This window comes from Meles meles, chromosome 18, assembly GCF_922984935.1.
Source record: "Meles meles chromosome 18, mMelMel3.1 paternal haplotype, whole genome shotgun sequence".
NCBI lineage: Eukaryota > Metazoa > Chordata > Mammalia > Carnivora > Mustelidae > Meles > Meles meles.
Window position 1 is genome coordinate 57,669,658 of NC_060083.1, and position 25,875 is coordinate 57,695,532.

Sequence of the window (25,875 nt, forward strand, 5' to 3'; positions counted from 1 at the left end):
CGCAGCCGGCCGGGCGCCCCCTGGAGGTCAGTGAGAGAGGGGCGCTGGGCGCGAGCCGGGGGTGGGAGTGGGGGCGCGGGGAGGCGCCCAGAAGCTCCCAAACGGACGCGGCGGCGCCGGACGGACGCAGGGTCGCGCCAAGGGCCGAAGGGACGCACAAGCGGGCAGCCGCCCGGGAAAGCTCGGGCGCCTCCCCGGCAGAGGCCGCCGACTCTCGCGTACAGCGCGGGAGGGGCGGGGGCGCAGAGGCGGGAGGCGCCGTCGGGGCCCTCCCCTTGCCCCGCCTCCAGGTCAGCGCCCTTGGCCCGGGCGCGTTGTTGGTTTCGGGTTGTCAGGCAGCGCGGTGGCGGCGGCGGCGGCGCAGGAAGGCTGCGAGGGACCCCACGGCGGCCGTGGGGGTGCGGCTCGGCCATGCCCGCTGTCGCGGCCTGAGCCCCTCCACCCGCCGCAAGCATGAAGGACAGCGGGGACTCCAAGGACCAGCAGCTCATGGTGAGACCCCGACAACCTCCTCCTCGCCCCCATTCATAGCAACCCCCCACCCCAGAAACCCAGCCTCTGAGTTGGCCACGGTCACAGCTGTCCTGTCCCCTCACCTCGACTAAGGTCAGGGATGGGACTGTCCAGAGCAACTTTCCCCAAGTCCTGGATGTCAAGAAGAAAGGTATCCTGGCCATCCTGCTGAGCCCTGAAAAGTCAGCCTAGCTTCAACGTCACTCCCCCATTACACCTTCCCCACCGGGGGACCCCCTCCCATCCCTAAAGCTTGTGTAGATGGGTCTCTGGGGCGACCGGTCTCTGATCTAAAAAAGCCAGGGGGCAGGGTGAGCCAGAGCTCCCTGAGCCAGAGGTACCCTGGGGCTGTAGGGTAGGGAGTTTAAAGGGATTGGGAGTGACAGATGGGCAGACAGGAGCCCAGGGAGCCAGAGTTGCTGGCAGGGGGTTGAGAACAGCTGGTTACTGGGTTTCAACTGATTTCCGTCCGTTATTCCAGAGAAGTGTTGGAAGCAACCAAGATGCAGCCCCTCCCTGAGCTCTGGGGGCTGGGACAGATGAAGGGGTGTGAGTGGGAGTCTTTGGGGCAAACAGAGACTGAAGACAGACCCCTGGGGACACCTGGGTGGCTCAGTCGGTGAAGGATCTGACTCTTGATCTCAGCCCTTTGTCTTGATCTCCCGGTTGTGAGTTCAAGCCCCACATTGGGCTCCATGCTTGTCCCGGCACAGGACAGGGATGGCAGGTCCTCCCTCTCCCACCTGTGGGGTTGGGCGGAGGAGGCCGGTGAAGATGATCTGACAGTCCACAGAGGTCCCTCAGAGAGCGATGTTCTTGCCCGGCGTGAGGGTCCGTCAGCGATGCCCTGACTTCCAGCAGGCACTTCCCCTTGGTCTGCAAAAGAAATGCACCCCCTTGTTCTTTGGGGAGACCTATGCCCAGGCTGAAGACCCACCAGCTCTTACCAGCTGGAGAATGGAGAGAGGCGGGAGCACCTCTCCTCTACCTGTGCCGGGTAGGAATGCAGTCGAGGCTTGTTAGGCAGTCAAGGTGCAGCTCCGCGGGCCCAGGTGCAGCCCCGTCCTGCCTGCAGCCAGGCCTGCAGCCTCAGGAGCCCCGTGCATCATTCACAGGTGCACACACAGGCTGTTCCAGTGCCGAGTCTCCAAGTTCAAAGCCCTGGGGAGCTGCAGGTGCTTAATTTGGGCGTGTGACTGATGCAGGCTGGAGAAGCAGACCACTCTCCCCCCCGGGACTCTCCCTGAGGCCCGGTTCCTTGGGGGAAATTCATACACTCAGAGGGAGCCCGTATGCCGTGGACCTGCTCCTCTCCACCCGGGCGGTAGCCTTGAACCACTGAGTTTTCCTTAAGACCAAGGACGCCTGCGATGGTTACACAGGGGAGAACCCAGGAAGCTTGCCCAGGGGAATCCTGGGGTCCTCTCATGCTTCTGTCTGACCATCCTGGCCCTCATCTTCTAATCTCAGGGGTCTGGCCTTCCCTCCTAGGTGGCACTCCGGGTCCGGCCCATCAGCGTGGCAGAGCTGGAGGAAGGAGCCACCCTCATAGCCCATAAAGTGGACGAGCAGGTACACGGGGCTGTGGCCGGGAGCCGCAGTGGGCACAGAGGTGTGCTCGTACATGGCAGGGTGGGCACCTGCTCACCGGGTGGGGGCAGGAAGCGTTCCTGTGGCTTGCAGCATCACCCTTCCTCCATCCACCGAGCTCTTGGTTGTGTCACTGATGACATTGTCAAGGAAGCCAGGGTTCTTCTTCCCAGAAGCCTTCCCAGACTGATCCAAGGAGAGAAGCTTCCCTTGCATGGGTGGGCCCTGAGCTCTCCAGTCCAGCCCTTAAAATGCCACATACCTTCCATGTGCCTGTGATGGGACATCCCCCGCTTAGCAGCTCAGCCACGCATGGAGCATGTCTGCTGCCCACGGAGCGCATATCTCTGAGGTCTAGGGCTAGAGCCTACCTCCGGTTCAGATTTTGCAAAGACTGCTCGTGTTTTGTAAAGTCTTAGGGTTTGCTCTGTTTGGTCTGTTGGTCCTAGGGTCACTGTGATGTGGTGGGCAGGGCGAGTCCCACCCCCGTCTGTGCAGGGGGCAAATACGTACCAAGTGGCCTCAGCACAGGGGGGCAGCGCACGGAGCTGGAGACCACAGTGAGCAGAAGAGACCCCGCCCTCACTTCCGGTACCTTCCGGGCTGCACAGGGAGACAAAGGGCTAATCAAAGCATTAACCCCAGGAAGGGCTGCAGAGAAACGTGTGGTGCCGAGGGGGGTTGAGTCAGCACAGGTCAGAGAGGGCTCCCTTAGGAGGTGGCGCTTGAGGTAAAGCAAGAGAGGAGACGGGTACTTCGGCGTCTCACGGAGGGAGACCCGTCAACCAGAGAGGCCCTGGCAGGTGCAAAGGCAAAGGGGGACAGAAGAGGCCCGGGTGGATCCAGCAGGAGCGAGAGGGCCGACAGGTGTGAGGTGAGGCGGCGAACGTGGCAGGGGCCAGACTGCACACCCTTGGACCATGGCCAGGATGACCGTCTGGGTCGGCAGTGAGGACACAGGTGCTGGGGTGGGGGTGGGCACAGCGGTGGGGACGGCTCGGTGGCTGCTGCTGCTGGCTTCTTCTCCTGAGTGTCGGGACTCATCAAGATGGCGAGGTATGCTGGCGAGCCCGAAAAGTCCAGGGCCATTGCCCCATGCAGTGAAGGGCACGCGGGAGCACCTGCTGGGCCCAGGTCCGGGGCTGGAGGGCCGGACTCAGGAAGCCCAAGGGCCGTGAGAAGTCCAGCCTCTTCCCTCAGCTCTCGGGGGCACCACAGAGCCTACTGATGTCAGCCTCCCACTTTCTCTCTCTCTCTCTCTCTTTTTTAAGATTCTTTTATTTGAGAGAGAAAGAGAGGGAGAGGGACAAGCAGACCCTGCGCTGAGCAGGGAGCCCACGTGAGGCTCAATCCCAGGACCCCGAGATCATGATCTGAGCTGAACCAAGAGTCAGACTCGTAACCGACTGAGCTGTCCAGGCACCCCTCCTCTATTCACTCGCAGGAAGGAGGAGCCTTCCTCAGAGACCTTGGAGAAAGCCAGGGGTGACTGGGAGGACCCTGGCTGTCCGGGTAGGCTGGGCAGGAGTAGGGGCGAACACACCTGACATTGCACAGGGTGGGTTGTGCCGTCTCCAACTGGGTGGCCTTGGATGGGTTGCTTCTCGGAGCCTCAGCCGCCTTGCCCGTAAGTGGGAATGGCAACCGTAAAGCCCTCTCCAGAGGGTCTTTGCGGGTTCATGTGTGCTCAGCGCTTTCCCAGTGCCTGGCACACAGCAGGAGTTTAATAGTTGTTACTGGACATCATCAACTAGTGACTGAAAGCTCCCCGGAGCCGCTGGGTTGGCCAAGAGGGGCCAGCCTGATGAGGCAGAAACCTTCCAGGCAAGGGCCACTCCCCGTCTGTCCAGTTTGTCCCCAAGAATATCAGGTCCTCAGGGCGGGGACAATGACAGCTCTCTTTCTCGGCTGCTGCTGGCTCCCGGCCGGCGCGGGGGCTGAGAGGTATTAACTGATGTTGATAGAAACGCTCTGGTCTGGGGTACAGCCCACTGTGTGCCCACACATGCCAAACAGTGGCTCCTTTCTGTCCCCACAAGTGGAGAGGGAGGGTCTGGGCTGATCTGGCCCAGCTGTGTCTCTGAGAAGGTTCTGGACTGGGCAGTCCGAACAGGGCTGCTCCTTTGTCCGCTGAGAGTGGCAGGGCGGGTCGTCTGAGCGGCGTGGGCTCAGGGCTAGCAGCATAGCCTGTGGGACAGTGCTGGGCTTGTGGCCTCGAGTGCCTTCTGTCCCCAGTGGGTTCAAAGATGGCTGTCCTGGCCCACGTTTTTGGAGCAGCCGCAGCAGTTGGCAGGCTGGGAACCTCCTAATACCCCCATCCGTCAGCTGACAGAGAAGGCCCTCCTCGCCAGTACGCGGTGAGACACAGGAGCCCAGGAAGCAGAACGGACAGCCCACTTTCTTCATCTCCCATTCTGACTTGTCTGCCACCCCTAGACCTCTGTCCTTCGCCAGCGACCCCCTGGTTTGTCTGTAAGCCTGGCCCTCCCGGCGTGCAGCCCCGGCCCTGATGGAGGTGGGGGATACAGGCTCCGTTAGCCTCACTGACGGGCCAGCTGGTGGCTTAGCGCTGCCCCTTCCTCCTGAGGTCTGGAACCCGGAGGGCCAGTGCAGTGACTTGGGGAGTGTCCCAGGACACCACGGCCTTGGAGTCTCTTCCTGGGACAGACGCAGGAGGGTCCAAGTGACCTCACAGCGATCGCTGTCCCCACTTCTTTCCTTTGTTCCCTTCCTCGTGACCATAGTGACCCGGGCGGCTCAGTGCCACAGAAAGCCTCCCAACCCAGCTTCTGCTGGCCCGGGGCTCTGAGTTCTGCCTCTTGTCTCTGTTGGGTGGGTTGCTTTTCCTCTGCTGGCGCCATAGCGGGCCTGGGGGTGAGAGAGGCAAAGTGTCCCCCGGGAACAGAGGCTGGAGTGCCTGGATGCTGGGTGGTCTGGAGAGAGGGTGCAGGTTGGTAAAGGGGGTGATCTGGGTGCCTTGGCGGACTTGTGGTCTGAAGCCCCCCTTTCAATCCAGGACCAAAATCAGAAGACTTTCTTTGGCAGTTTTTGGCGGCTAATGTAGGCCCAGTGCTTCCAAGTGCCTGGCATACAGTAGGGGCTTAATAGATGTTAGCTAATTTAAGGACTGAGATACAGAATGGCTTCGAGCCTAGAGGTGAGTGACACTCGGCCCACCTCCTGCTTCCTGTCTCCTGAGTCGAGAGGTGAAATGGTCACCTCCCCACCTGTGTCTTCCGGGAAGCCTGTTGCCAGCACCCGAGATGGGACGGCACCTGACCCCAGACCCCTTGGGGACGCGGTCCATGACCACGAAGGGAGGGCAGGTGCAGGCCGAGAGGCTGCGGGGGTCTAGAAGTTCCCGGGTAGAAGCAGCTCCGCTCCTGTCTCCCTCTCCCCGCCCCCAGCCCAGCCCACAGCCTGCTGACCCTCCTCCCCGGCTTTCCAGGCTGTTTACCTACAGGATTTAAGTCACCTGACAATATGCATAATCCCATAGTTAGCCTTCATCTGCTCCAAGCCCCACTGTCACCCTTGGGCTCCTGGCGTCCTGTCTGAGGAGCTGTGCCTGGGTCCCCAGGCCCTGGCGGGCCTCCAACCTCTTTATCCCCATCAGAAGGCAGGGTATTAAGAACCCCGCCCAAGGGCCATTGGGAAGCTTACTGGAACTAGTGCGAGGGAGAAACCCAGCCACACACACAGCTCCCACGAAAGAGAAAGAAAGCTTAGGGTGACAGGTGCCGAGCGTCAGACATGAGTACCCCGGGGCGACGGTGGGGGGCAGCCCACCTTCAGCCCGCTTCCCCACACGCCCACCCTCTGGAGGCTTCTCGGCCAGCCCATGGCCCCCGAAGAGCTGAGCCTGGCGGGGAGTGACCGGGAAGGGATCCGAGGGCTCCCCACCGTGGGCCGCTCCCCCACCCAGCCCTCTCCCTAGCACCCGCCCACCCCTCCCTGCCCTGGCCGACCACTCATCTACTTTCTCTATGGATCCTCCCATTCTGGATACTTCCTGTAAATGGAATTTCGCACTCCGTGGTCCTTCATGTCTGGCTTCGGTCACTGAGCAGCATGTTTTTTTGGAGGGGGGCGGTTCTCTACTTCTTGGCTACTGTGAGCAAAGCTGTCAGAACGTATGGATCCCCAAACCTCGTGATTGGGTGGGTGCGAGGCAGGTTCTAGTTCAAAAGGTGGATCTGTGTGGCCCCACTTTTCCCAGAAATGCTCCTTCGGTGAATCTGCGTGGTGCCCAGGAGTCGGCCTCTTCCACGCTCCTTGGGGGTCTCCGATGAAGGGAGAGACACAGCCCTGTCTGCATCCTCAAGGTCATGCCTCCCCTCCTGCTGGGCCTCAGGGCCCTCGGAGTCCTGGAGGCCTGTGGGGGCCTGGCCAGATGCAGCTCTGTGCTAAGCAGCCCACTGGGCCTTGGTGGCTTTATGAGCTCAGCAGGCTCCCATCTGGTCCTTTCTGGCTAGTCTGAAGGGGACACCTTTCTTAAGATCAGAGTCTCCAATTCTTGAGCACTCGTGGGCGGGCACATTTACAGCTAGAGATATGACCGGCAACAAATTCTCCTTCTTAAAGAAAAAGCGAACAAAAATCCGGAAGCAGCCTCACATGGTGATACCCACTTGGAGTCAGGCTTTCGTCGGGCTCTGCCTCGTTTCCAACCTGAGGATAAAGGGGCTCCTGCAGACTCCCTGGACTGGAGATGGAATTTCTGAGACCCGGGCCTTCCCAGGTTCCCATTCTCCGCTGGGGCTTCCTGAGTAGGCTGGCAGGGTTGGTACGATTTCTTTCTTCAAGGCAACAGCCCTGCTGGCCCTCCCCAACTTCCAACTGGGAAGAACGTGGGGCCCAGAGAGGGGATGCAGTTTCCTCAAGGTCACACAGCATTATTGAACCTAAACCCAACTTGGGGCAACCCTTTCCTTGGAGATCTTCCCTGCCAGCCCTGGAGGCTCCAGGAGGAATGATCTGGGTCGGAGGGTGTCAACTGGGGGCGATTTTGTCCTCCAGAGGGCATCTGGCAATGCCACGCCTGGGAGGGAGGCGTGTCACTGGCCTCCGATGGCTGGTGACGCTGCTAAGCCACCTGCAGTGCACGGGACAGGTCCCCTCACAGTGATCCAGCCCGGGGTGCCAATAGTGCCAAGACTGAGCCACCCTGGCCTCAAAGGTCTCGCCCTTTGCAAGCCAGGAAGAAGCCAGTGGAGAGTGCAAAGCCGATCAGAGCTCCAGCAGCTTCCACGGCGGCAGCGTGTAGCAGGAAGAATGGTTAGGCTTTGTTCGGGGTATTTCTCACCTAGGAGATGCTGGGGAGGAGCCGGTTCTTCAGGGCCATAGAGTTTACAGATGCCCTCCCCCCGCCTGAGGCCCCCTACTTCCCTCCGGATCTCAGATCTCGGGTTTCCGGGCTTAAAGTCTGGAACTATGGAAACGTCAAAATCTGCGCTGAATGAAGAGCCCATCTGAGAGGGAGGCCGGGGGTGGGGGGGCTCTGCTGAGTCAGGAGGCCTGTCCCTGCGGGGGGCAGAGCCCACCTTCCCTGGTCCAGGCCCTGCCCCCTGCCCCCAGCCTGGGGAGGCCCCTGTGTATAGGGTGCGATCCAGTCCCCACTGGATCCCCTCCCCCAGTCCCCGCTGAAGCCTCCCAGGGGCAGGTGGCCAGCATGCAGGGGCGTGAACATTTAGGATGCTGGGACTGTGAAAGAGAGCCTCCCCACCCCCGTGCTGAGTCCAACACCTGGGGGCTGGGGGAGGGGCCGCCCAAGGCCCCGTCCCCTCCGGTGCCTTCCATGCCCCCCCCGCAGCAGGTGCGCCTGCCTTGGGTATTGTAGGGTTTTCGAGGCTGACATAACCAAATACCACAGACTAGGTGACTTTAACCACAGACATCGATTCTTCCACCACCCTGGAGGCCAGAAGTCCGGAGGGTCAGCTTCTTCTGAGGGTCCCGAGGGAAGGGTCCGTCCAGGCGTCTCTCCTTGGCTTGCAGGTGGCTATGGCTCTTCAGGTCCTCTTCCTTTGATGCGTGTCTGTATCCACACTTCACCTTTCCAGAAGGACACCGGGGTCATCCCGGATTTAGGGCCGACGCCACTCCAGCATGACCTTGTCTTACCTCGGTATCTCAGCAATGACCCTGCTTCCACATAAAGTCACGCTCTGAGGTTCTGGGGGTTAGGACTCCAACATTGGAATTTGGGGAGGACACGGCTCACCCCATACCAGGTGCACACTGGCCCAGCCAGGCTGCTTTTGGTGCGCTCATCCACTCGGGAGGCAGGGGTGGGCAGGAGCCTGGGTTCTGGGACCAGAAAGCTCTCAGTCTGGCCAGCTCTCTGCTTGGCTGTGCAGCTTTGGAACATTAATGGTGTGATTCTCATTACAGTGGAGGGATCTCGGAGTGTCTGGGGAAAATGTGTGCAAAACACTTAGCACGGCGCCTGGTACACACAGAGCTCCCCCAAAGGCAGCTTTATTCAGAAACATTCCCCGGGCGCACGGAGGGCACCGGCCAGGATGACATTTAGGGGGTGCGTTGGAGGCTACACAGGGGCCGGGGACAGCATGTGCTCACAGAGGGGGCCCAGGCGGCTCGCCCCTATGGCCATCTTGGGCCCGTGCTCTGGAGATTCCGGGAGTGAGAACAGCAGGGAAAGGCCCTGAGCTCTCCTCCCAACCCTGCATTTCTCACAAGAACCGCCCCCTCCCCGGAGATTCTGAGCTGAGAACTGCTGCCCACAGCCTGCCTCTCACCCCCCGGCCTTGCTCACACTTTTCTCGAGCAGGCTCCCCTCGCCTCACATCTCTCTGCCAACCCCTGCTGATCCTTTAAGGCTTGGTGCTGACATCACCTCCTCCAGAAAGCCTTCCTGTAGCCGTGCCGTGGCTTCTGACTGCTTCCTGCAGAGTCAGGTGTGGGCAAACCCCATCTCACTTTCTCTCTCCCTGGGCCTCGCTTTACTGGCTGGTACCTAGAAGCTTCCCCTGCCCTGCATGCCCTCTGCTGCTCTCTGGGTGGCAGCCCAGAGCCCCCCCGCCCAGCCCTCCCTGGCTCAGCTCCGGTTCACCTGGCCGAGGGGCACAAGGCCCTCATTGTATGGCAGAGTGGACAGGGACGGGGGTGATGCTCGGGAGGTGGGGTGTGGGCTGGGGACCCAGGCAGATGGAGACCCAGACAAAGACCTCTTTAAGAGGGGTCACGGCAGCTGTGTGGACAGTGTACTGATTCAGGAGCCCAGATATCAAAGGAACCCAATGTCCAGGGTGCCGTGAACTTGGCAGTGCGCGGAGGTTGTTTGAAGGTGATCCGTGGGTGATGAGCATTGGTGTGTGCTCCTCACCCTCCCCTGCACCCAAGGTCCCCAAAGGGGGCCCCCCCAGCTGCCAGCCCTGCCCGCGTCAGCAGGAGCGCTGGCGCCCGAGGGGTGAGAGCCGGACTGGCTGGTCGGGCTCCTGTTGCATCCCACCGGGACCCGTGCCAGGGGACTCGGAGGCAGCGTTGTCTTCGTTGGGGTCTGAAACTTAATCAGGGCTTGTGCTGCTGGCTTTCGGGCCAGAGACAGGAACTGGATCCTGGAGGAGGCTGATAGGGCGCTGGGGCTGCAGCCCTGAGGCGGTGGCGGGGACAGGAGGACACCCCAGCCGACAGCTGCAGGCCTAGATGCCCTGCACGCAGCTCACCGCGGCCACCCTGCCTCTGGCAAGCAGTGAGGGAGCCCAGTCGGCGGCCTTATTCTCTCCCTGCACCAAGGCCCTACCCAGCCTGGAGCCGTGCCCCTAACCGGTTTACCCGATATTACCAGGTTGGTTGAGACTTCCGGCTGAAACTCCTGGGGCCAGGCCTCCTGGGGCGAGGCCTTACCCCTTCTCTCTTCCCTTTTCCCCGGAGTGGGCCCTGCTGGGACCCTGAGGGTCTTAGACCACTCTACGTGCAGCAAGCTACTGTAACGCATCCAGGTCATGAAGGAGGGGCTAGACATCGGCACACACCCAAGTGCCGAGAGGAGTCGGTGGGAGTCCCGAGCTGGGACCCTGCCCAGGGGTGTGCCTCTTGCTCAAAGGGGGCGCATCCAGAGGGATCCACTGTGGACCTCCCACCCCCCACAGAGCCGGGCTGGGCTCCAGGCTGGCCTCCTGCTGCCTCGCCGTCCGTCAGTCCCCTCTGTCCCTCGGGGTGACTGCCCCTCATACCTTGTCTGTTCTCAAGCCCTTTTCAGGGCTGTCCCTGGCCCCAGCTCCCCTGCTGGCCCAGGAAGGGAGCTCAGTCACTGTCCGTGCCACTGGGGGTGGCGCTGGGACAGCACCTCCCCCTCAATGCCTGGCCCTCTGCTAGGACTCAGTTTACCTCTTTGGTCAGCATCTCATCTCCAGAGTCGGATTAGGTAGGGACAATGCACACAGTGGGTGCTGAGGCCACACTTGGTGGGGGGACACCCTCCTACTGCCACTCCCACCCCACACGGCCTCCAAGGGAGCAGAGGGTATGCGTGAGAGCAGGTTCACAGTGGTGGACAGGGAGCCCAGGAGCCAGACCACCTGGGCTCCCGGCCCGGCCCCACATTTTCTTAGCTATGTGACTTTGGGCCTCGGTGTCCCCATCTGGGGATAATGAGTTCCTGTGAAAGGGCTCCGTGAAGATGAGCTATCATTGTCACGGACCCAGAGGAGGGCTGGGTGTGAAGACGCCCACTGCCTCTGTCCTTACCCCCTGCACTCCCACTGGGAGTGGAGGGCACCATGAGACCATCGTGCTGGCTGCGACCACCGTCCGGCCCTGGAGCACAGCTGAGGCTTGATTTGCCCTCGCTGTCCAGCATGAGCCCGGGTGCTCCCGAACACGCCACTCGGGGGGCATCCCGATGGGACGGCTGGGGCGGAGGACAGGGACCCGACCTGGAGGCTCAGCTCCCGAGGGGACTTGGGCAGGCACAGAGCCTGTGGCATCCTGGTGACCCCCTCCTCAGTGGGAGTGGGGTGGCCTGTCACCCGCATCACCGCCGCTGTCCCTCCTCACTTCCCTGTGAATGAAGACCCTTGGGCATTTGGTATATGCCCGGTGTCGTGCCCACACACACCGCACATGACATCTCACGGGCTCTTCATAGCCCTGCGGGCAGATAATATTCCTGTCCCATCTGGCGGAGGAGACCCAGGACCAGGCAGGTTAAAGGGGTCACACAAGGCCGCTCTGCTCACAAGAGTACAATGGGTCAGGCGTACCTTGCCCTGACTTAGCTCTCCCACCTTGTCCTAAACCCCCCCGACTCTAGCCCTCCCACGTATCTTTGAACACCTTCTGGCATTTTCACCCATCTGGGCACTGTCTCTCCCCACAACTTCCCCAGGCCAAGAACCTCGGGCCAAGGCTCAGCCTCCTTCCTCTGCACCTTCCCTCAGTCCGGAACCAGGCTCAGCACATCCAGGACCCCCGGGCCAAGGGAGGGGCAGAATGGAGCTGGACATGGAGCAGGCTTCAAGTTTGTTCTGGAAAATGGGTCCCTTGATCATCCTTGGAGTCTGGGGAAGTGCCATGCGTGTCCTTCCAGCCCAACACACAAGCACACGGAGCCCAGAGGCCCCCACCCTGCAGAGAGGGGAGCCCAGGATGGCCAACCTGTACCGTCATCCTACCTTCCGACCCTGGACCCCTCCTTCCATCCACAGCTCAGGCTCAAGGCTGCAGGGGCCTTGATAAGTCGCCCCAAGCCCCCTCTCCGACACCGATGGACAGTCCCCAAGCCCAGCCTACTTTCCTCATCCCTGCCGGCCCGCAGTCAGTGGCTCTCTGCTCCACCCCTGGGTCTACCCACTGGCGGAGGCTGGGGTGCGGGGGTGAGGCAGGACAGGGGCTACAGACTTTGAACCCAGATCCCAGGTTTTCAGTCCAGGTTCCCCTGCTTGTTAGTATGTGAGCTCGAACAAGTGACTTCTTTGGGCCTCGATTTCCTCACCTGTCGAATGGGAACAATTATGGGCCTTACCACCTGGCCTTGGAGTGGGGGGGTTAAGTGAGGCCATGTGTCAAAAGTGCTTACAGCACGTCCTGACACAGTAAATGCGTCATAAATGCAAAAGCCATTGGTATTGTTCCTGCCCCTCTGGTAGAGGTGCACGGGGCATGGTGTCGCCCTCAGAGGGAGGCCCCCCTACCCAGGTCTGGGGCCCCTGTGGCCCGGGGTGCCATGGCACTCTCGGTTCCTTTGGGGCATTGTCAGTCGGTAGGGAGGCTTCCCTGTGGGGTGTCCAGAGCCAAGCCCCCAGATCAGACACCCTGGAGCTGATGGGGCAGGGCTGGGCCTGGGGCTCAGGGGCCTGCGGCTGCTTAGCTTGCCCATGTCCTGGGTGAGGAGAGCTGAGGCCAGCGTTGACATCGGTGTGCGCCTCTGGCTCCCTGGTGACTGCCAGACGCCCCCCCTTGGGGACTTTTGCAGATGGTGGTTCTCATGGACCCGATGGAGGACCCCGACGACGTCCTGCGGGCACACCGTTCCAGGGAGAAGTCCTACCTGTTTGACGTGGCCTTTGACTTCACGGCCACCCAGGTGAGGGAGGGCCTGGCCCTAGGGACATGCAGGAGCCCCTCTCCAACCTTTGACCCCCACCCCGAGGAGGGAGCCCTCAGGGGACCCTGCCACTGACCCTCAGCCCTCCCTCCACCACTGGCTCACTGGCTTTCCCCTCTACCACCTCCTCATGCATGCAAATGTGCCCATATGGCTTGCGCCCAGCCTCTTGCACGGGCACACCCGAGTCAGTGGGCAGACACTCCCCACGTGGCACACCCCCAGGCTGGCCCCCATGGGAGCTGGAGGAGGGCGCGCGAAGCCCATCTGGTGTGGGGAGGAGTCTCGGGGAAGCTGACACCCTCCCAGGGACCCCTGTCTTGCCCATCTGGGGGATGCTCCCACGAGCAGATGCGATGCGTCCTCGGAGCGGGGGCCAGGGAGCCAGTTGTGGGGGCAGGTGTCTCAGATGTCCTGAGCTCTTTTCAGGCTGGTGTCCCCCGTGGGGCGAAAGCAGAGACCCCCCAGCCCCCATTCCTTGCCCCTACTCCTCGGGCTGAGGGCCCCAGAAACAGAAGCTGCTCATGCTGGGGGCCAGGACGGCCCGTGGGCAAGTGTGCTCCGCCCCACGTGTACCTGAGGCCCCTGACGGGTCTGCTCTTCCCGGCAGGAGACGGTCTATCAGGCTACCACCAAGGGCCTCATCGATGGCGTCATCTCCGGCTACAATGCCACTGTCTTCGCTTATGGCCCCACAGGTGAGGGAGGGGCCAAGACCGTGGGACGGGACGGTATGCCCCCTTCATCCCCCCGGAGCCACAAGCCCCTGACCCTCCATCAGAGAACTGCTCTGGCCCCAGCTGAGGCCAGAATCAAGGGTGTATCTGATCTCAACGCCTGCAGGGCCCTCTGGCCCCAGAGGCCCCATCCCCAGCCAAGCACGCCATCCTCCCTCCTTGGCCATTTGGGGGGTACCCAGCCTTGAGGCCAGACCCAGGTGTGCCAGGAGCTCCTGTCCAGCAGAGCCGCGGTTCTGGCCCCCACCCTGCTCACCCCCCGCCTTGTTCTGCCCCAGGCTGTGGGAAAACCTACACCATGCTGGGCACAGACCATGAGCCTGGCATCTACGTTCGGACCCTCAATGACCTCTTCCGTGCCATTGAGGAGACCAGCAACGACGTGGAGTGTGAGGTGTCCATGTCCTACCTGGAGGTGAGCCTCCCCTGACGGCAGCTTAGGCAAGAAGCCCCTGGGACAGCCGCACACACGTTGTTGGCCCCACTCTGCAAAAACCTGAGGCTCAGAGAGGTTATATTAGGTCGACATCCCATAGTCAGTGAGGGGGCAGGGGTTCCAACTCTGGACCCCAGACCTTGGAAGCCAAGCCCTGCCTATTTTGCCACACTTCAAAGTACCCTTGACCCTGAGCAAAGACCTCAGCCACCCTCCCAAACGGCTCAGCACCTAGCTGTCCTCAAGGGCCCCTTCCTGAAAGCCGCGTCTGCCCTGCCCCGCCACCTCCAGGCACTCTGTGGGCGTGGGTACAGGTGAGACCTGCGGGCGTGCACAGGCCTGAACCTGCCAGCCTCGGCTCCCAGCGCCCACCCCGTGGGAGTGCTCCCGCCAGGCAGCGAGGAGGCATCGGCGGTGGGAGTGTGCAGAGGCCGGAAGAGGCAGAAGAGCCAGTGGGCTGCACGCCACCTGGCTCCTGGCCGCCCCCGCTCCGTCCGGGAGCTGATACTCTCCTGGGTGACAGCTCAGGAAGGGCAGCGAGGCGTTGCTGCTAGCCACACTGACTCAGCCAGCAAGATGCCCTTGTGGGGGGCGGTGTAGCGTAAGGGTTGCCTAGCAACAAGCAGGGCTGGCCATCCGTCAGGTCCCTATCTTCTGCCCAGTGCCCGGCCCTCCTGCAAAGGGATCCCACTTGGTTCTGATGCTTTCTGTATCCCAAGTTCTGGCAGCCCAGTGTTTCCCTGTGGATGCTGAAGCCCCATTACCCCCACCCGATAGAAAGGAGAGGGATTTTCTCCGTATCCAGAGTTTCCCTGAGAGCAGTCTGGAGCTCCCAGGCTGGGGCTCAGAATGTGGGAGCTCCTGTCCCCGTCTTGCTTGGGAGGGATGGGGAATCCGGTCCCTGTCTGGACCTCCTGTCCTTAGTCTCCCCGTCACACCTGTCCCCTGCCCCTCCCCCACTGGCACCGTCAGATCTACAATGAGATGATCCGGGACCTGCTGAACCCCGCCCTGGGGTACCTAGAGCTGAGGGAGGACTCCAAAGGGGTGATCCAGGTGGCGGGAATCACCGAGGTCTCCACCATCAACGCCAAAGAGGCAAGTCTTGCACAGCCAGCGGGGCGGTGGAGAGGGCCGTTCACCCCTGTGGGGCAGAAGGGGACAGAGGACGGCAGGCAGGGAGCCGCTGCCCGCTCCGCTGGGGCTGGAGCTGGGACAGACACAGAAAGCCTGTATCCAAGCAGGGGGCTCTCACCTGCCTCCGTCCGTGCCCCTGGCTGCGCTCACCTTGGGGGAACGAATGAGGCAACCGGCCTCCAGACTGCCCCTCAGCCCACCCGGGCCCCTTCCCAACCTCCAAGATGCGGGATGTGGGGGGAACCCCACGGATCCCCAAGAGAGGTGTCCTTCCCACCCCCCCCCCCCCGCCCAGATCATGCAGCTGCTGATGAAGGGCAACCGGCAGAGGACCCAGGAGCCCACGGCTGCCAACCGGACGTCCTCCCGCTCCCACGCCGTGCTCCAGGTGGCCGTGCGCCAGCGCAGCCGGGTCAAGAACATCCTGCAGGAGGTGCGGCAGGGCCGCCTGTTCATGATCGACCTGGCGGGCTCTGAGCGCGCCTCCCAGGTGAGGTCAGCCCCCCCGGCACTGGGGAGAACGGTTTCAGGGGGGTGGGGAGAGCTCAGGGATGCTGACCTCCCAGCGTCCGCAGGAGATCGCGGAGGAGGCCAACCTCGGCAGGGTGGGGATGAGGGGGTCCCCCTGGGTCAGGGACTGAGGAGTGTCCCAGAGGAGCATGACGGGAAGAGGGGGTGGGGTATCCCAGCTCTCTGTGGGAAAGGGCGTGGGGTGAGGAGTGTTTTTCCAGGAAGGAGACGGGCTGCCCTGGAGGAGGGCCTGGGGGGTGAGAGTGAATGGGCCCAGGTAAGGAGCTGGTCTGAGGACATAGATGCCCCCTGACTTGGGGGGCCCTGCCTACCCCATCGAGGAGAGAGGAAGGCCCATCGCTGTCTCTCAGAGCATTTGTCCCCGACACTGAGCCCTGCTTCCCTGGCTCTGCGGCCTCGGCCCCAATGTGTAGGCCCAGGTCCCTCTCCTTCAGGCAAATTGGGAGGTTTCACGGTCCCCCAAGTGATGAGGCTGGGTGATGTCACTGCTAACAAATCCAGGGGACAGGCCAGTGGCCAGAGAGAATTAGCAGGGTTTCAGGTTCGAGCCTGTGGGACTGGGATTCAATGGGGCGGGGTGGGGGGGTTCAAGAAGCACCCCCTCTCCCCCGGGAGCGCCTGAGGGCTTCTTGGAGGGACACAGCGGAGCAGCCAGGGAGAGGGGTGTCCCCCAGGGCCCCAGCTTTGGAGGCCCAGGCCCAGGCAACTCTGAGCAGAGCCTCCTCACCCTTGCCAGTGTCCCTGCAGGCCCAAGGGAAGGAGAGGAGCCCAGCACCCTCACACGTGCACGCTTGTGCGCTCCCACACCCTTCTCCCCACACACTCACACGCGCACATTCTTTCTTCCGCACGCGCCCCACACTCATTGCCTCACATTCTCTCTCTCTCACACACGCACACACACAGTTTCTTCACATTCTCTCTCACACACACACACTTTTCTCACATTCTTTCCCTCACATTCTTTCTCTCTTCCCCCCACCCCCGCCACACTTCCCGCATATTCTGCCCCCCCCCCCCCACACACACACCCCTCCTTCCCCTGAAGCCCAGGGCACACTCTGGCGCCACATGCCGGTGCTCACGCCAGCTCTCAGCTGCCAGGGAGGCCTCAACCTCCTTCCATGTCATTCTTGGCGCTGCGGGGCCAGCCCCTGAGGGAGCCCAGGGCCGGGCTCCCAGCCCTCCTCAGAAGCAGTCCGCCACTGTCTTCAGAGGCCTTGCGGTTCTCTCACCTTCTCGAACGCCCTGGATGACCCCAGGAGGAGGGCCCAGCCTCGGCCCTGGGTCACCCCCACGTTTCAGAGCCCGGAGGGAGGGGGAAGGGCATGGTGAAGCCTGTCCCCTGCCCCACAAGGCCGCTTCTGCCACCGCTCCCCGCCCCCCCAGACGCAGAACCGCGGGCAGCGCATGAAGGAGGGCGCCCACATCAACCGCTCCCTGCTGGCCCTGGGCAACTGCATCAACGCGCTAAGCGACAAGAGCAGCAACAAGTACATCAACTACCGCGACAGCAAGCTCACCCGGCTGCTGAAGGTAGCCCCGCGCCGCCGGGCCCCGCGCCCCCAGATCAAAAGACAGGCCACCAGGGGCGGCCGGGTGGCTCAGTCGGTTCAGCATCTGCCTTCAGCTCAGGCCATGACCTCGGGGTCCTGGGATCGAGCCCTGCATGGGGCTCCCTGCTCAGTGGGGGGGCCTGCCTGTCCTTCTCCCTCGGCCCCTCCCCCCCACCGCAGCTCGTGCTCTCTCCTTCCTTCCCTCTCTCTCAAATAAATAAATAAAATCTTTAAAAACACATACACGCCACCCGGCTACACGAGAATTTCAGATAAACAACAAAATTTGTTTTAGTGTTAAGTATATCCCATACAACATTTGGGACATATTTATACAAAAAAAAAAATTATTCATTGTTTATCTGACATTCAGATTTAACTGAGTGTCCTGTATTTTACCTGCCAGGGTGGGCAACAGGGAGGGAAAGGCGCTGCACCCGACACCCCACCCCTCCCCCACCCAGGGCTGCAGGGCTGAGGGAACTAAGAGCCACCTGGATTTGGGGTTCTGGTGGACATCAGCCTCAGGGCTCCCAGTGTCTGCCATTTGGGGACCCACCCCTGGCTGGGCCTCAGCCCACTAGCTCCTTTCTTCCTGAAGCAACCCCTGCCATGGGGGGGTTTCCATTTATGAGCAAACTTCCCAAGGGCCCACGGTAGTAAGTGCTGGAAGACGGAGTCTACGGTCCAGGATAAGTGCAGTCACCCGGGCGCAGCCTCAGCTGGCCGCCATCAGTGTGCCCGTAAGCTGGGAGGGGGCACGGTGGCGCAAATGCTGCCATTTTTAAGAGCAAGGAATTCAGGTCACTCTGCTGCTAATCGTGGGAGCTGAGGCTTTCTCCCCACTCCCCTCCCCTGCACCCAGGGCTGTTCACATGGAACAAGGGAAGGGGTGGCCACAGGCCACACTCGTCCATCATACAGTGGCCCCCGTTCCCCCATCCCTCCCTGCAGCCCTAACAGCAGTGCCATCAGCTGTCGGAAGTGGGGAGTCGGGCGGTTACTTGAGATGCCAGAGGGGATGGGACAGGGGGGAGCCCATAGGGCACCTTCCCACCCTGGTTCCCAGCCACCACGGCGGCCGCTTTTCCTCGTTCTCTGGTATGAGAGGAGGGAAAGGGAAAGCCGGGAGGCCCGGACCGGGATCAGATGTGTGAAATATTCGAATGGAAATTTGGAAAAGAAACCACAAGTGGGAAAAAGGAACAGAAGGAGGGGGGATATCTGGGCCCAGGGGAGTCCGTGGGATGCTCGACACCAGCACCAGAGTGAATGTGTCTGTGAGTGTGCGTGAGACAGAGCGAGGGAGAGAGCACAGCCTGGTAGGAGCGGCAGGGTCCCAGGGAGGTGGTCGCTGGCTGACTGCAGCCCGCCCTCCCCGCCATCAGGACTCCCTGGGCGGGAACAGCCGCACCGTGATGATCGCCCACATCAGTCCCGCCAGCAGCGCCTTTGAGGAGTCCCGGAATACCCTGACCTATGCTGGCCGGGCCAAGAACATCAAGACCAGGGTGAGGTCCTTTCCCGGCTGAGACTGAAGTCCCTGGAGGGATCCCTGCCATCCCACACTCCACTCTCTCTGGAGCCGGCCACTGTGGCCCTGGTCTCCCTCCCCAGACCCATGTCACCCCGTGCCCTTCCCCTCCTTCGCTCTTGGAGCGAGGCCAGACTCCCCACGCTCCCATCTCGCGGTTTAGGGAAGTAAGGCTGAAGGAAGTGAAGCGACTTCCCAGATGGGCACTGAGACCAGAAGTGGCCCTGGCTGGCTTTCGAGCCCCTGTTGTCCCCTTTCGGGCAAAGGCATTAGAGTCCCCGGCACCTGATGGAGGAGGCTTCTCTTGACCCGCATGCATGGAAGGGTGGGAACAGACGCTCACCAGATAGAACTTACGAACCCTCCCGCAACACTGCACTATGCCAGCCACTGTCCCCAGAGCTTTGTGTGTTATTCCAGCCCTCCCAAGAACTTCATGGGAGCAGAAGACATGTCCTTGACTATTGACAGTTCAGAATATTGTTAATATTCTGGCAAGTGATGCCAACAGTAGGTGCTGAGGCAGTGAAGAAATGGGGAAGTAGGGGTGGGTTGGTGGGACCTGGTGGAGCGTTTTGGGGACTGTCACTGTGACTATGGGACAGTGGGACTCCAAAGGATGGGCAGGACACTCTAGAGGGAGGGGGTAGCAATATGCTTAGAGGTTTCAAGAGCAGGAAGGAGGTGGGGACAACATGACAGTTCCTCAACCAGAGCAGAATGCTCCTGGTGGAGCAGTGATGAAATGAAAATTGAGAGGGGCGCCTGGGTGGCTCAGTCAGTTACGCATCCGACTCCTGATTTCAGCTCAGGTCCTAATCTCATGGGTTGTGGGATCGAGCCCTGCACTGGGCTCCCTGCTCAGCGTGGAGTCTACTTGAGATTCTCTCTCCCTCTCCCCGGGCTCCTCCCCTCGCTCATGCACTCTCTCTCTATCTCTAAAATACATCAAATCTTTTTTAAAAAAATGAAATTTGAGATAGTGGTGGGCCCAGGTGAAGGAATTAGAGCATTTCTCCCGAGCAGTAGGGAGCCACTGAAGGTTGAAGGGCAGAAGCAGCAGCAAGTTAGAAGTATGGGTCCGGCAGAGGCATGGAGTGTGATAGGTTTAGGGGTTGGAAGCCAGGGGGACCGTGACTGTCATCTAGGAAGACCAGGGGCAGAAAGAAAGGTCTTCTTCCTGCAGGCCGGCCCCAGCGTCTGGGGTGACTCTACCTGCTCTGCCCCCGCGCTGTGCTCCCCACAGGTGAAGCAGAACCTGCTCAATGTCTCCTACCACATCGCCCAGTACACCAGCATCATCGCGGACCTGCGGGGCGAGATCCAGAGGCTCAAGTGCAAGATCGATGAGCAGGGTGGGCGGGGCCAGGCCCAGGGCCGGCCGGAGCGGGGTGACATCCGCCACATCCAAGGTGTGTGCATGGGTCTGTGCTCCTGGGGGCCCATCTCGGGCAGCCCTCCCAGCCTGTCTCAAATTGCTTGGGGGTCAGGTGGTGCCAGGTTCAAATCCAGACTCAGGCTTTTTCTGGGCAGGTAGCCTTGGGCTAATCATTCAACTGCTCTGAACCTCCTATTTTTCAAGCGTCGTATACAACGGTGGTCTCTGTTTCAGAGACTTAAGATTAACTAAGAGTCTGTGAGATCACACGAGTGAGAGACATGTAAGCACTTAGCTGTGGGGCGGCACTCTCGGGGCCGTGAGGCTGTGCCCAGCATCACTGGAACGGGTACCGTTCTCTTGTAGATTTGTGTATTTGCTATGGATGGTTTTCCCACAGACGGCAGTAAAGGTTTAAGGGCCACCTTTTATAGTTGGCAAAAAGGTTCTGTAAGGGCTAGTGGAAGCCCAGGTCATACAGAGGAGCTGGGAATCACCCGTGGACCACACCCAGAAGACAGTGTGGAAGTAAGGTGTGAGAGGAAGTAGTCATCTAGGAGATCTTTTGGGTGGTTTGGGAAGACAGGGATGAAGGAGGGCCCCATGTAGACCCAGATTTGCCTGGCCTGACCCTCCCTCCTCCGCTGATTGCCTCTGCCCCCCATCCTCTGGGCAGCCGAGGTCCAACTGCACAGTGGGCAGGGTGAGCAGGCCGAGATGGGACAGCTGCGGGAGCAGCTTATCAGCGCTTTCCAGGAGCAGATGGATGTGCGGAGACGCCTGCTGGAGCTGGAGAATCACGCCATGGAGGTCCAGATCGACACCTCCCGCCACCTGCTCACCATTGCGGGGTATGCAGCCCCTGCCCCGGGGCCGTCCAGGTCCCACCACGGACCTGGACAGAGGGTTTGGGAGCTGTAGCCGCACATTGTGCCCCTGTGGTCTGACTCCCCTGTCTCCCTGGGGTGGGCTCACGGCAGCTGGGAGCACGAGAAGTCCCGCAGGGCGCTCAAATGGCGGGAGGAGCAGCGGAAGGAATCCTACACCAAGGACGACAGCGAGAAGGACTCCGACACGGGCGATGACCAGCCGGACACCCTGGAGCCCCCAGAGGTGGCCTCAGCCCGGGAGAGCATTGCTGCCCTGGTCGGGGAGCAGAAGAAGCTGCGGAAGCAGAAGGTGCCTGGGGCTGGGGGCAGGGGCTGGGGGCAGGGGCCGGTTTCAGAAGGGGCTGGGGGTGCGGTGCAGGAGGGCTCAACCCTGGGAGCTCAGGCCTCAGATCTTCTGTGACCTCACTCAATTCTCTCTTTGTGGTTCGCTTACTCGTCTCTGAAATGGGAGTAGTCATGGTGTGGTCCTTCGTGGGGTTGTTGAGGACATTAAATCGATGTCTTTTGCATACCAAGGATTCAGATAATGGTAGTCAATATTTTAATTAGGGCTTTCCAGATCAGGGGTCTTGTCCTGCTCTGGAGTGTACACCCAGACTAGGAGCTTCAGGGCTCGGGTGATGAGCCCTGAGGGCATCAGATGGGCTGGAGTGGGGCAGATACCCACAGAGCTGATTGCAGGGGCAGGCTGTGGCCAGGGTGGCAAAGAAGGTGGGCACAGAGAGGTCACTTAGGAGCAGCCCCTGCTTTCAAGGCCCAAGACAGAGCTTGGAGGGTTAGCCTCAGAACGGGGCTTCCGCCCAGAGGGAGCTCGGGGGCTGGAAGGGTGCGGACGGCTAGGAGGATGGGTCTGGGGGTGTAGGACCCGCCGCTCGCCTGGCGCTGACCCCCAGCCGCCCTCAGCTGGCGCTGGAGCAGCGCTGCCGAGAGCTGCGCGCCCGGGGCCGGCGCCTGGAGGAGACGCTGCCGCGGCGCATCGGCTCGGAGGAGCAGCGCGAGGTGCTCAGCCTTCTGTGCCGCGTGCACGAGCTCGAGGTGGAGAACACGGAGATGCAGTCGCACGCGCTGCTGCGGGACGGCGCGCTCCGCCACCGCCGTGAGGCCGTGCGCCGCCTGGAGCAGCACCGCAGCCTCTGCGACGAGATCATCCAAGGCCAGCGGCAGATCATCGAGGGTAGGCCCCGTGCGTCCGAGACCCCAGGGACACCCTCCACCCACGGAGCCTCCCAGGGCATGCCCTGAGCCCTGCCCCTGCCCCGGCAGACTACAACCTGGCCGTCCCGCAGCACCTGGAGGAGCTGTACGAGGTGTACCTGCGGGAGCTGGAGGAGGGCAGCCTGGAGCGGGCCACCATCATGGACCGGGTGGCCTCTAGGGCCCTGCAGGTGGGAGTGCGGGCAAGCCTGGGCCTGGGCAGGAGCAGCTGTACTGATGGAGGGACTGATGCCCCAGGCCAAACCTGCGGGTAGCTGGGGTGGGGATGGGACCAGGCTGGCGGGCACCCCAAGGAGTTAGCTCCCCTTCCTTCTTATCCCACCCGAAGCTTTGCCTTGCCTGAGTAAGGTGCCCGTCCGAGGGCATTCTTCTCTGGCACTGGTCCTTACCCAGAGTCTGAAGGTCAGGGTTGGCTATCTGAGCTATCCTAAATGGTCCCAGAGGCCCTCCCGGGAGACCAGGCCGTCCACCAGTGCCACTGGGGATGCCTAGCGACAAGTTTATCCCTTGTGGGCCGGAGCGCAAGCCCACTGCTCTCTCCAAACTCCCAGGCCAGGTTACAGCCCTGGTCACCTGGTGTGCCTGTCACCCTGTGCTGTGCCCTGGTCCGGTCCAGGACCGAGTCTTCTGACTGCCTTCCCCCACCCCCTGCCCCCTTCCCTCCCCAGGACAGCTCCTTGCCCAAAATTACCCCAGCAGCAACCGCGCTGACACCAGATTCTGACCCAGAGAGTGTGAAGACTCTGAGCTCTGAGGTTCAGCGTCTGCAGACCAGCGTCCTCCCCCCGCTCGGCACGGACAGGTGAGGCCAGTGACCACCTCCGGCCAGTCCTGCCAGCCTGAGCCGCCACCTGCTGGGCCGTATCCCAGGGATGCCAACCTAGACTCGGGTTCCCTGGGGAAGATGGGGCAGGAACGAGAAAGGGAGGTGGTGGCCCAAGTCTGGAGCCAGGACGCCTGGGTTCTCCCTTCACACAAATAGCTCTCCCCTGGGGTGGAACCGGGACCTCAGTGGGACCAGCCAGGTCAATAGCCACCCACCCTCCTCTGCCAACCTCAGTGAAGCCAACCGCGTGTTCAAAGCCAGTCCCCGGGCCTGGCAGGTGAAGAGCTCCTCTGTGTCCACCCCGCCCCCCATCCAGATCGGTGGTCTGGTGACCCAGGAGGTGAGTGCTGAGCACCCCTGGCCCCAGGTTCCACAGCTGAGGGGGGCGGGTTGTGGTGGGGACACAGGGTACACACCCAAGGGTTGGGATGGAGGATCTCAAAATGACCCTCACCCCCGGGGCCCCGCTGTCTCTGCTGAAGAAGACAAGGGGTTCCCGCGAGGTCTAAGGCCTTTCTCTTCTCAACCGCTTGCCCCGTAGGCCCCCACTCAGGACAGCCTGGTTAGCCCGAGCAGCCGGATCAACTCTTCTCCCGACAGCAGTGAGAATCCGTCGGAGATCCCCTTGTCCCGCAAAGGTGTGCCCCCTGCCAGCCCTGCCAGCGTGAGCCCGGTACCATCTAAACCGTTTGGGTCCCCCAGCCCTCCTGCACGGCTGACTGCACCCACGCCTTCGGTGCGCCCCATTCTGGAAAGAGGCTCCCGTGCCCAGAGGGGATTAACCTCCCGCTCCAGGACACACGGAGCACTGAGGGCACAATCAGAAGTCAGAATGGGGCGTGCGTGACGCTTAGGATCCTGTCCCCCTCTTCCCACCCAGCAATAATCCTAAGAGCAAATACAGACAGGATCCCTACCCTCGAAGCCCATTTTCTCGATTAATCCTCACAGCAGCCCTGTGGGGTTCGTTCCGACACCCCCACATTCACAGATGAAGGTGAGGCTCCGAAACGTGCCCCAAGTTTCTTGAATAGCGAGCAAGTGGGAGTGCTGGAATTAGGACCCAGGCCTTCTGGATCTGCTCATGTCCTGCCTCGGCAGGAGAAGGGGTGTGGGAGGCGGGAGAACTATGTGGTCTGGAGCTCAGGTTGGGTGCTCCTTCTGTCCTGTTCCAGAGAGGAAGGAGATCCTGACCGGTACCAAGTACATCTCCGTGAAGGCTGCTCGGCGGCGCTCTCGGTCTTTGGGCACCGAGGGGCACCACCTGCTGGCACCTTCTGGGGAGCGCAGCAGCCTGTCCCCACACGCGCCCAGCGAGGCTGAGGATTTGCAGCCGCCCGGCCCTCTGGCCTGCAAGCGGCCGCCCAGCCCCACGCTGCAGCACGCTGCCAGTGAGGACAACCTGTCTAGCAGCACAGGCGAGGCCCCATCCCAGGCAGCCGGGCACAGCGGCGACAGCGCCGGGCCCTGGATGCATGGCCAGAAGAAAAGCCCGGGCAAGAAACGGGAGGAGTCACTAGAGGCCAAGAGGAGGAAGCAGCGGTCCCGGTCCTTTGAGGTCACGGGGCAAGGGGTGAGACAAAAGACAAGGGATGGGGTGTCTGCATCCCTTCGTTGTGGATGGGGGCCTGGGGGCTCCTGCACCACCCTCCAGGCCTCTGTCTCCCAGGCTGGCATAGAGGGTAAAGGGGGCGGCATATCGGGCAGACCCCTGTAGCAACACCATACAGCTCTGACTCACAGTACTCTTCTCCAACCAACACAGCTCTCCCGCCCCAAGACACACCTCCTGGGGCCCCGTCCCACGGAGAGCATCTCGGACCATAGGGTGCCAATGTGCGGACACCCAGCACCTGGTATCCGGCATCTGGGGAAGGTCATGCTGCCTTTGGCCAAGGTCAAACTCCCTCCAAGCCAGAGCACAGGTCAGTACCAGCAAGGGAGGCAATGGGAAAGGCGGCAGCCTTGGCCAGCCCAGGGAGGATGCATGTTGAGCTCCCTGCACCGAGGGCCACCCATTGCTGGAAACCAGGTTCTCACAGAATATTTGTGGGACTGGCATCTTGGGGTCGTACCCCTAGGGAGTTCAAGGCCACTGGGTGATCAGAGAGGGAATGAGGGATTTCTAAACCCCAGCCCCTGCCCTTCCCGTCGCAGGTCCTGGGGACTCCTCACTCCTCACTGTTCCCTCCAACGCAGCTGGTATTTCCCGACGGGCTGCCCGGGGGCCCCGCCTGGCTCACGGCACAAACACCCATGGCAAAGACGGATGCTTCCGGCATACCTGAGGGGCCCCTGCCTGGAACAGCCCTCCTGCCCCCAAGACTGGATGGGGTGGAGCCAAAAATGGGAGATGGCGGCTGGGCAGATGGGGGTCCCCTGCGAGCAGGAGCTCAGGAACTCAGAAGGCTGAGGATCCTGAGACCCAGGAATTATGAGGGTGTCTGCCCAGCACCTCCATGCTTTCAGTGCCACTGGGGACGGGAGGCGAACTCAGGAGGCATGGCCAGAATGATGGGACTTCCTGGCCTCCCAGCTCTGGATAGAACCCTGTTGCCAAAACCCCGTAGAGACCTGTGGCCGGACTCAGCCTTGGAGATGGGAGGGGTAAGGGAGCTGTTTGTGGGATGGGTCCCCTGGACCCACAGCTGGAGCAAGGAAGGCATCCTGGCTGGTTGGGGAAGGAGCGGACAGTCACTTTGCGCCTACTGTGGTTGGGGCAGAGGAGGGAATCTGGTTTTGTTACTTGGCAGTGTAACAATAAAATCCCATGTGGGTCTTGATGGTTCTGTTGGAAATGAGACCTTGTATGGAATGTGGAGCGGCCATGACTGATTAAGAGGCAACCCAACGCCATCCTCCTCCCTCCCCGACACCCCATCTCCCTCTGGCTGGTTACACAGATACCTGAACACCTGGGGGAAAGGGGCTCTTCTCTACACTGTGCCCAGGAAAGGTGGGC

General features: G+C 61.6%; 1 protein-coding gene across 1 annotated transcript; it reads left to right on the top strand.

The window, feature by feature from the left end:
- The first annotated feature begins 331 nt into the window (after positions 1-331).
- KIF19 (kinesin family member 19) lies at positions 332-25,764 on the top strand. Its single transcript, XM_045986441.1, has 20 exons — positions 332-492; positions 2,005-2,085; positions 12,542-12,652; positions 13,284-13,371; positions 13,689-13,825; positions 14,819-14,944; positions 15,279-15,473; positions 16,904-17,050; positions 18,459-18,581; positions 19,851-20,016; positions 20,659-20,833; positions 20,963-21,161; positions 21,776-22,046; positions 22,136-22,257; positions 22,756-22,889; positions 23,148-23,253; positions 23,455-23,551; positions 24,089-24,486; positions 24,679-24,838; positions 25,071-25,764. Exons 1-20 carry the CDS (start codon positions 454-456, stop codon positions 25,199-25,201), a joined length of 3,006 nt encoding a protein of 1,001 aa, XP_045842397.1. The 5' UTR covers positions 332-453; the 3' UTR covers positions 25,202-25,764.
- The last annotated feature ends 111 nt before the right edge of the window (positions 25,765-25,875 follow it).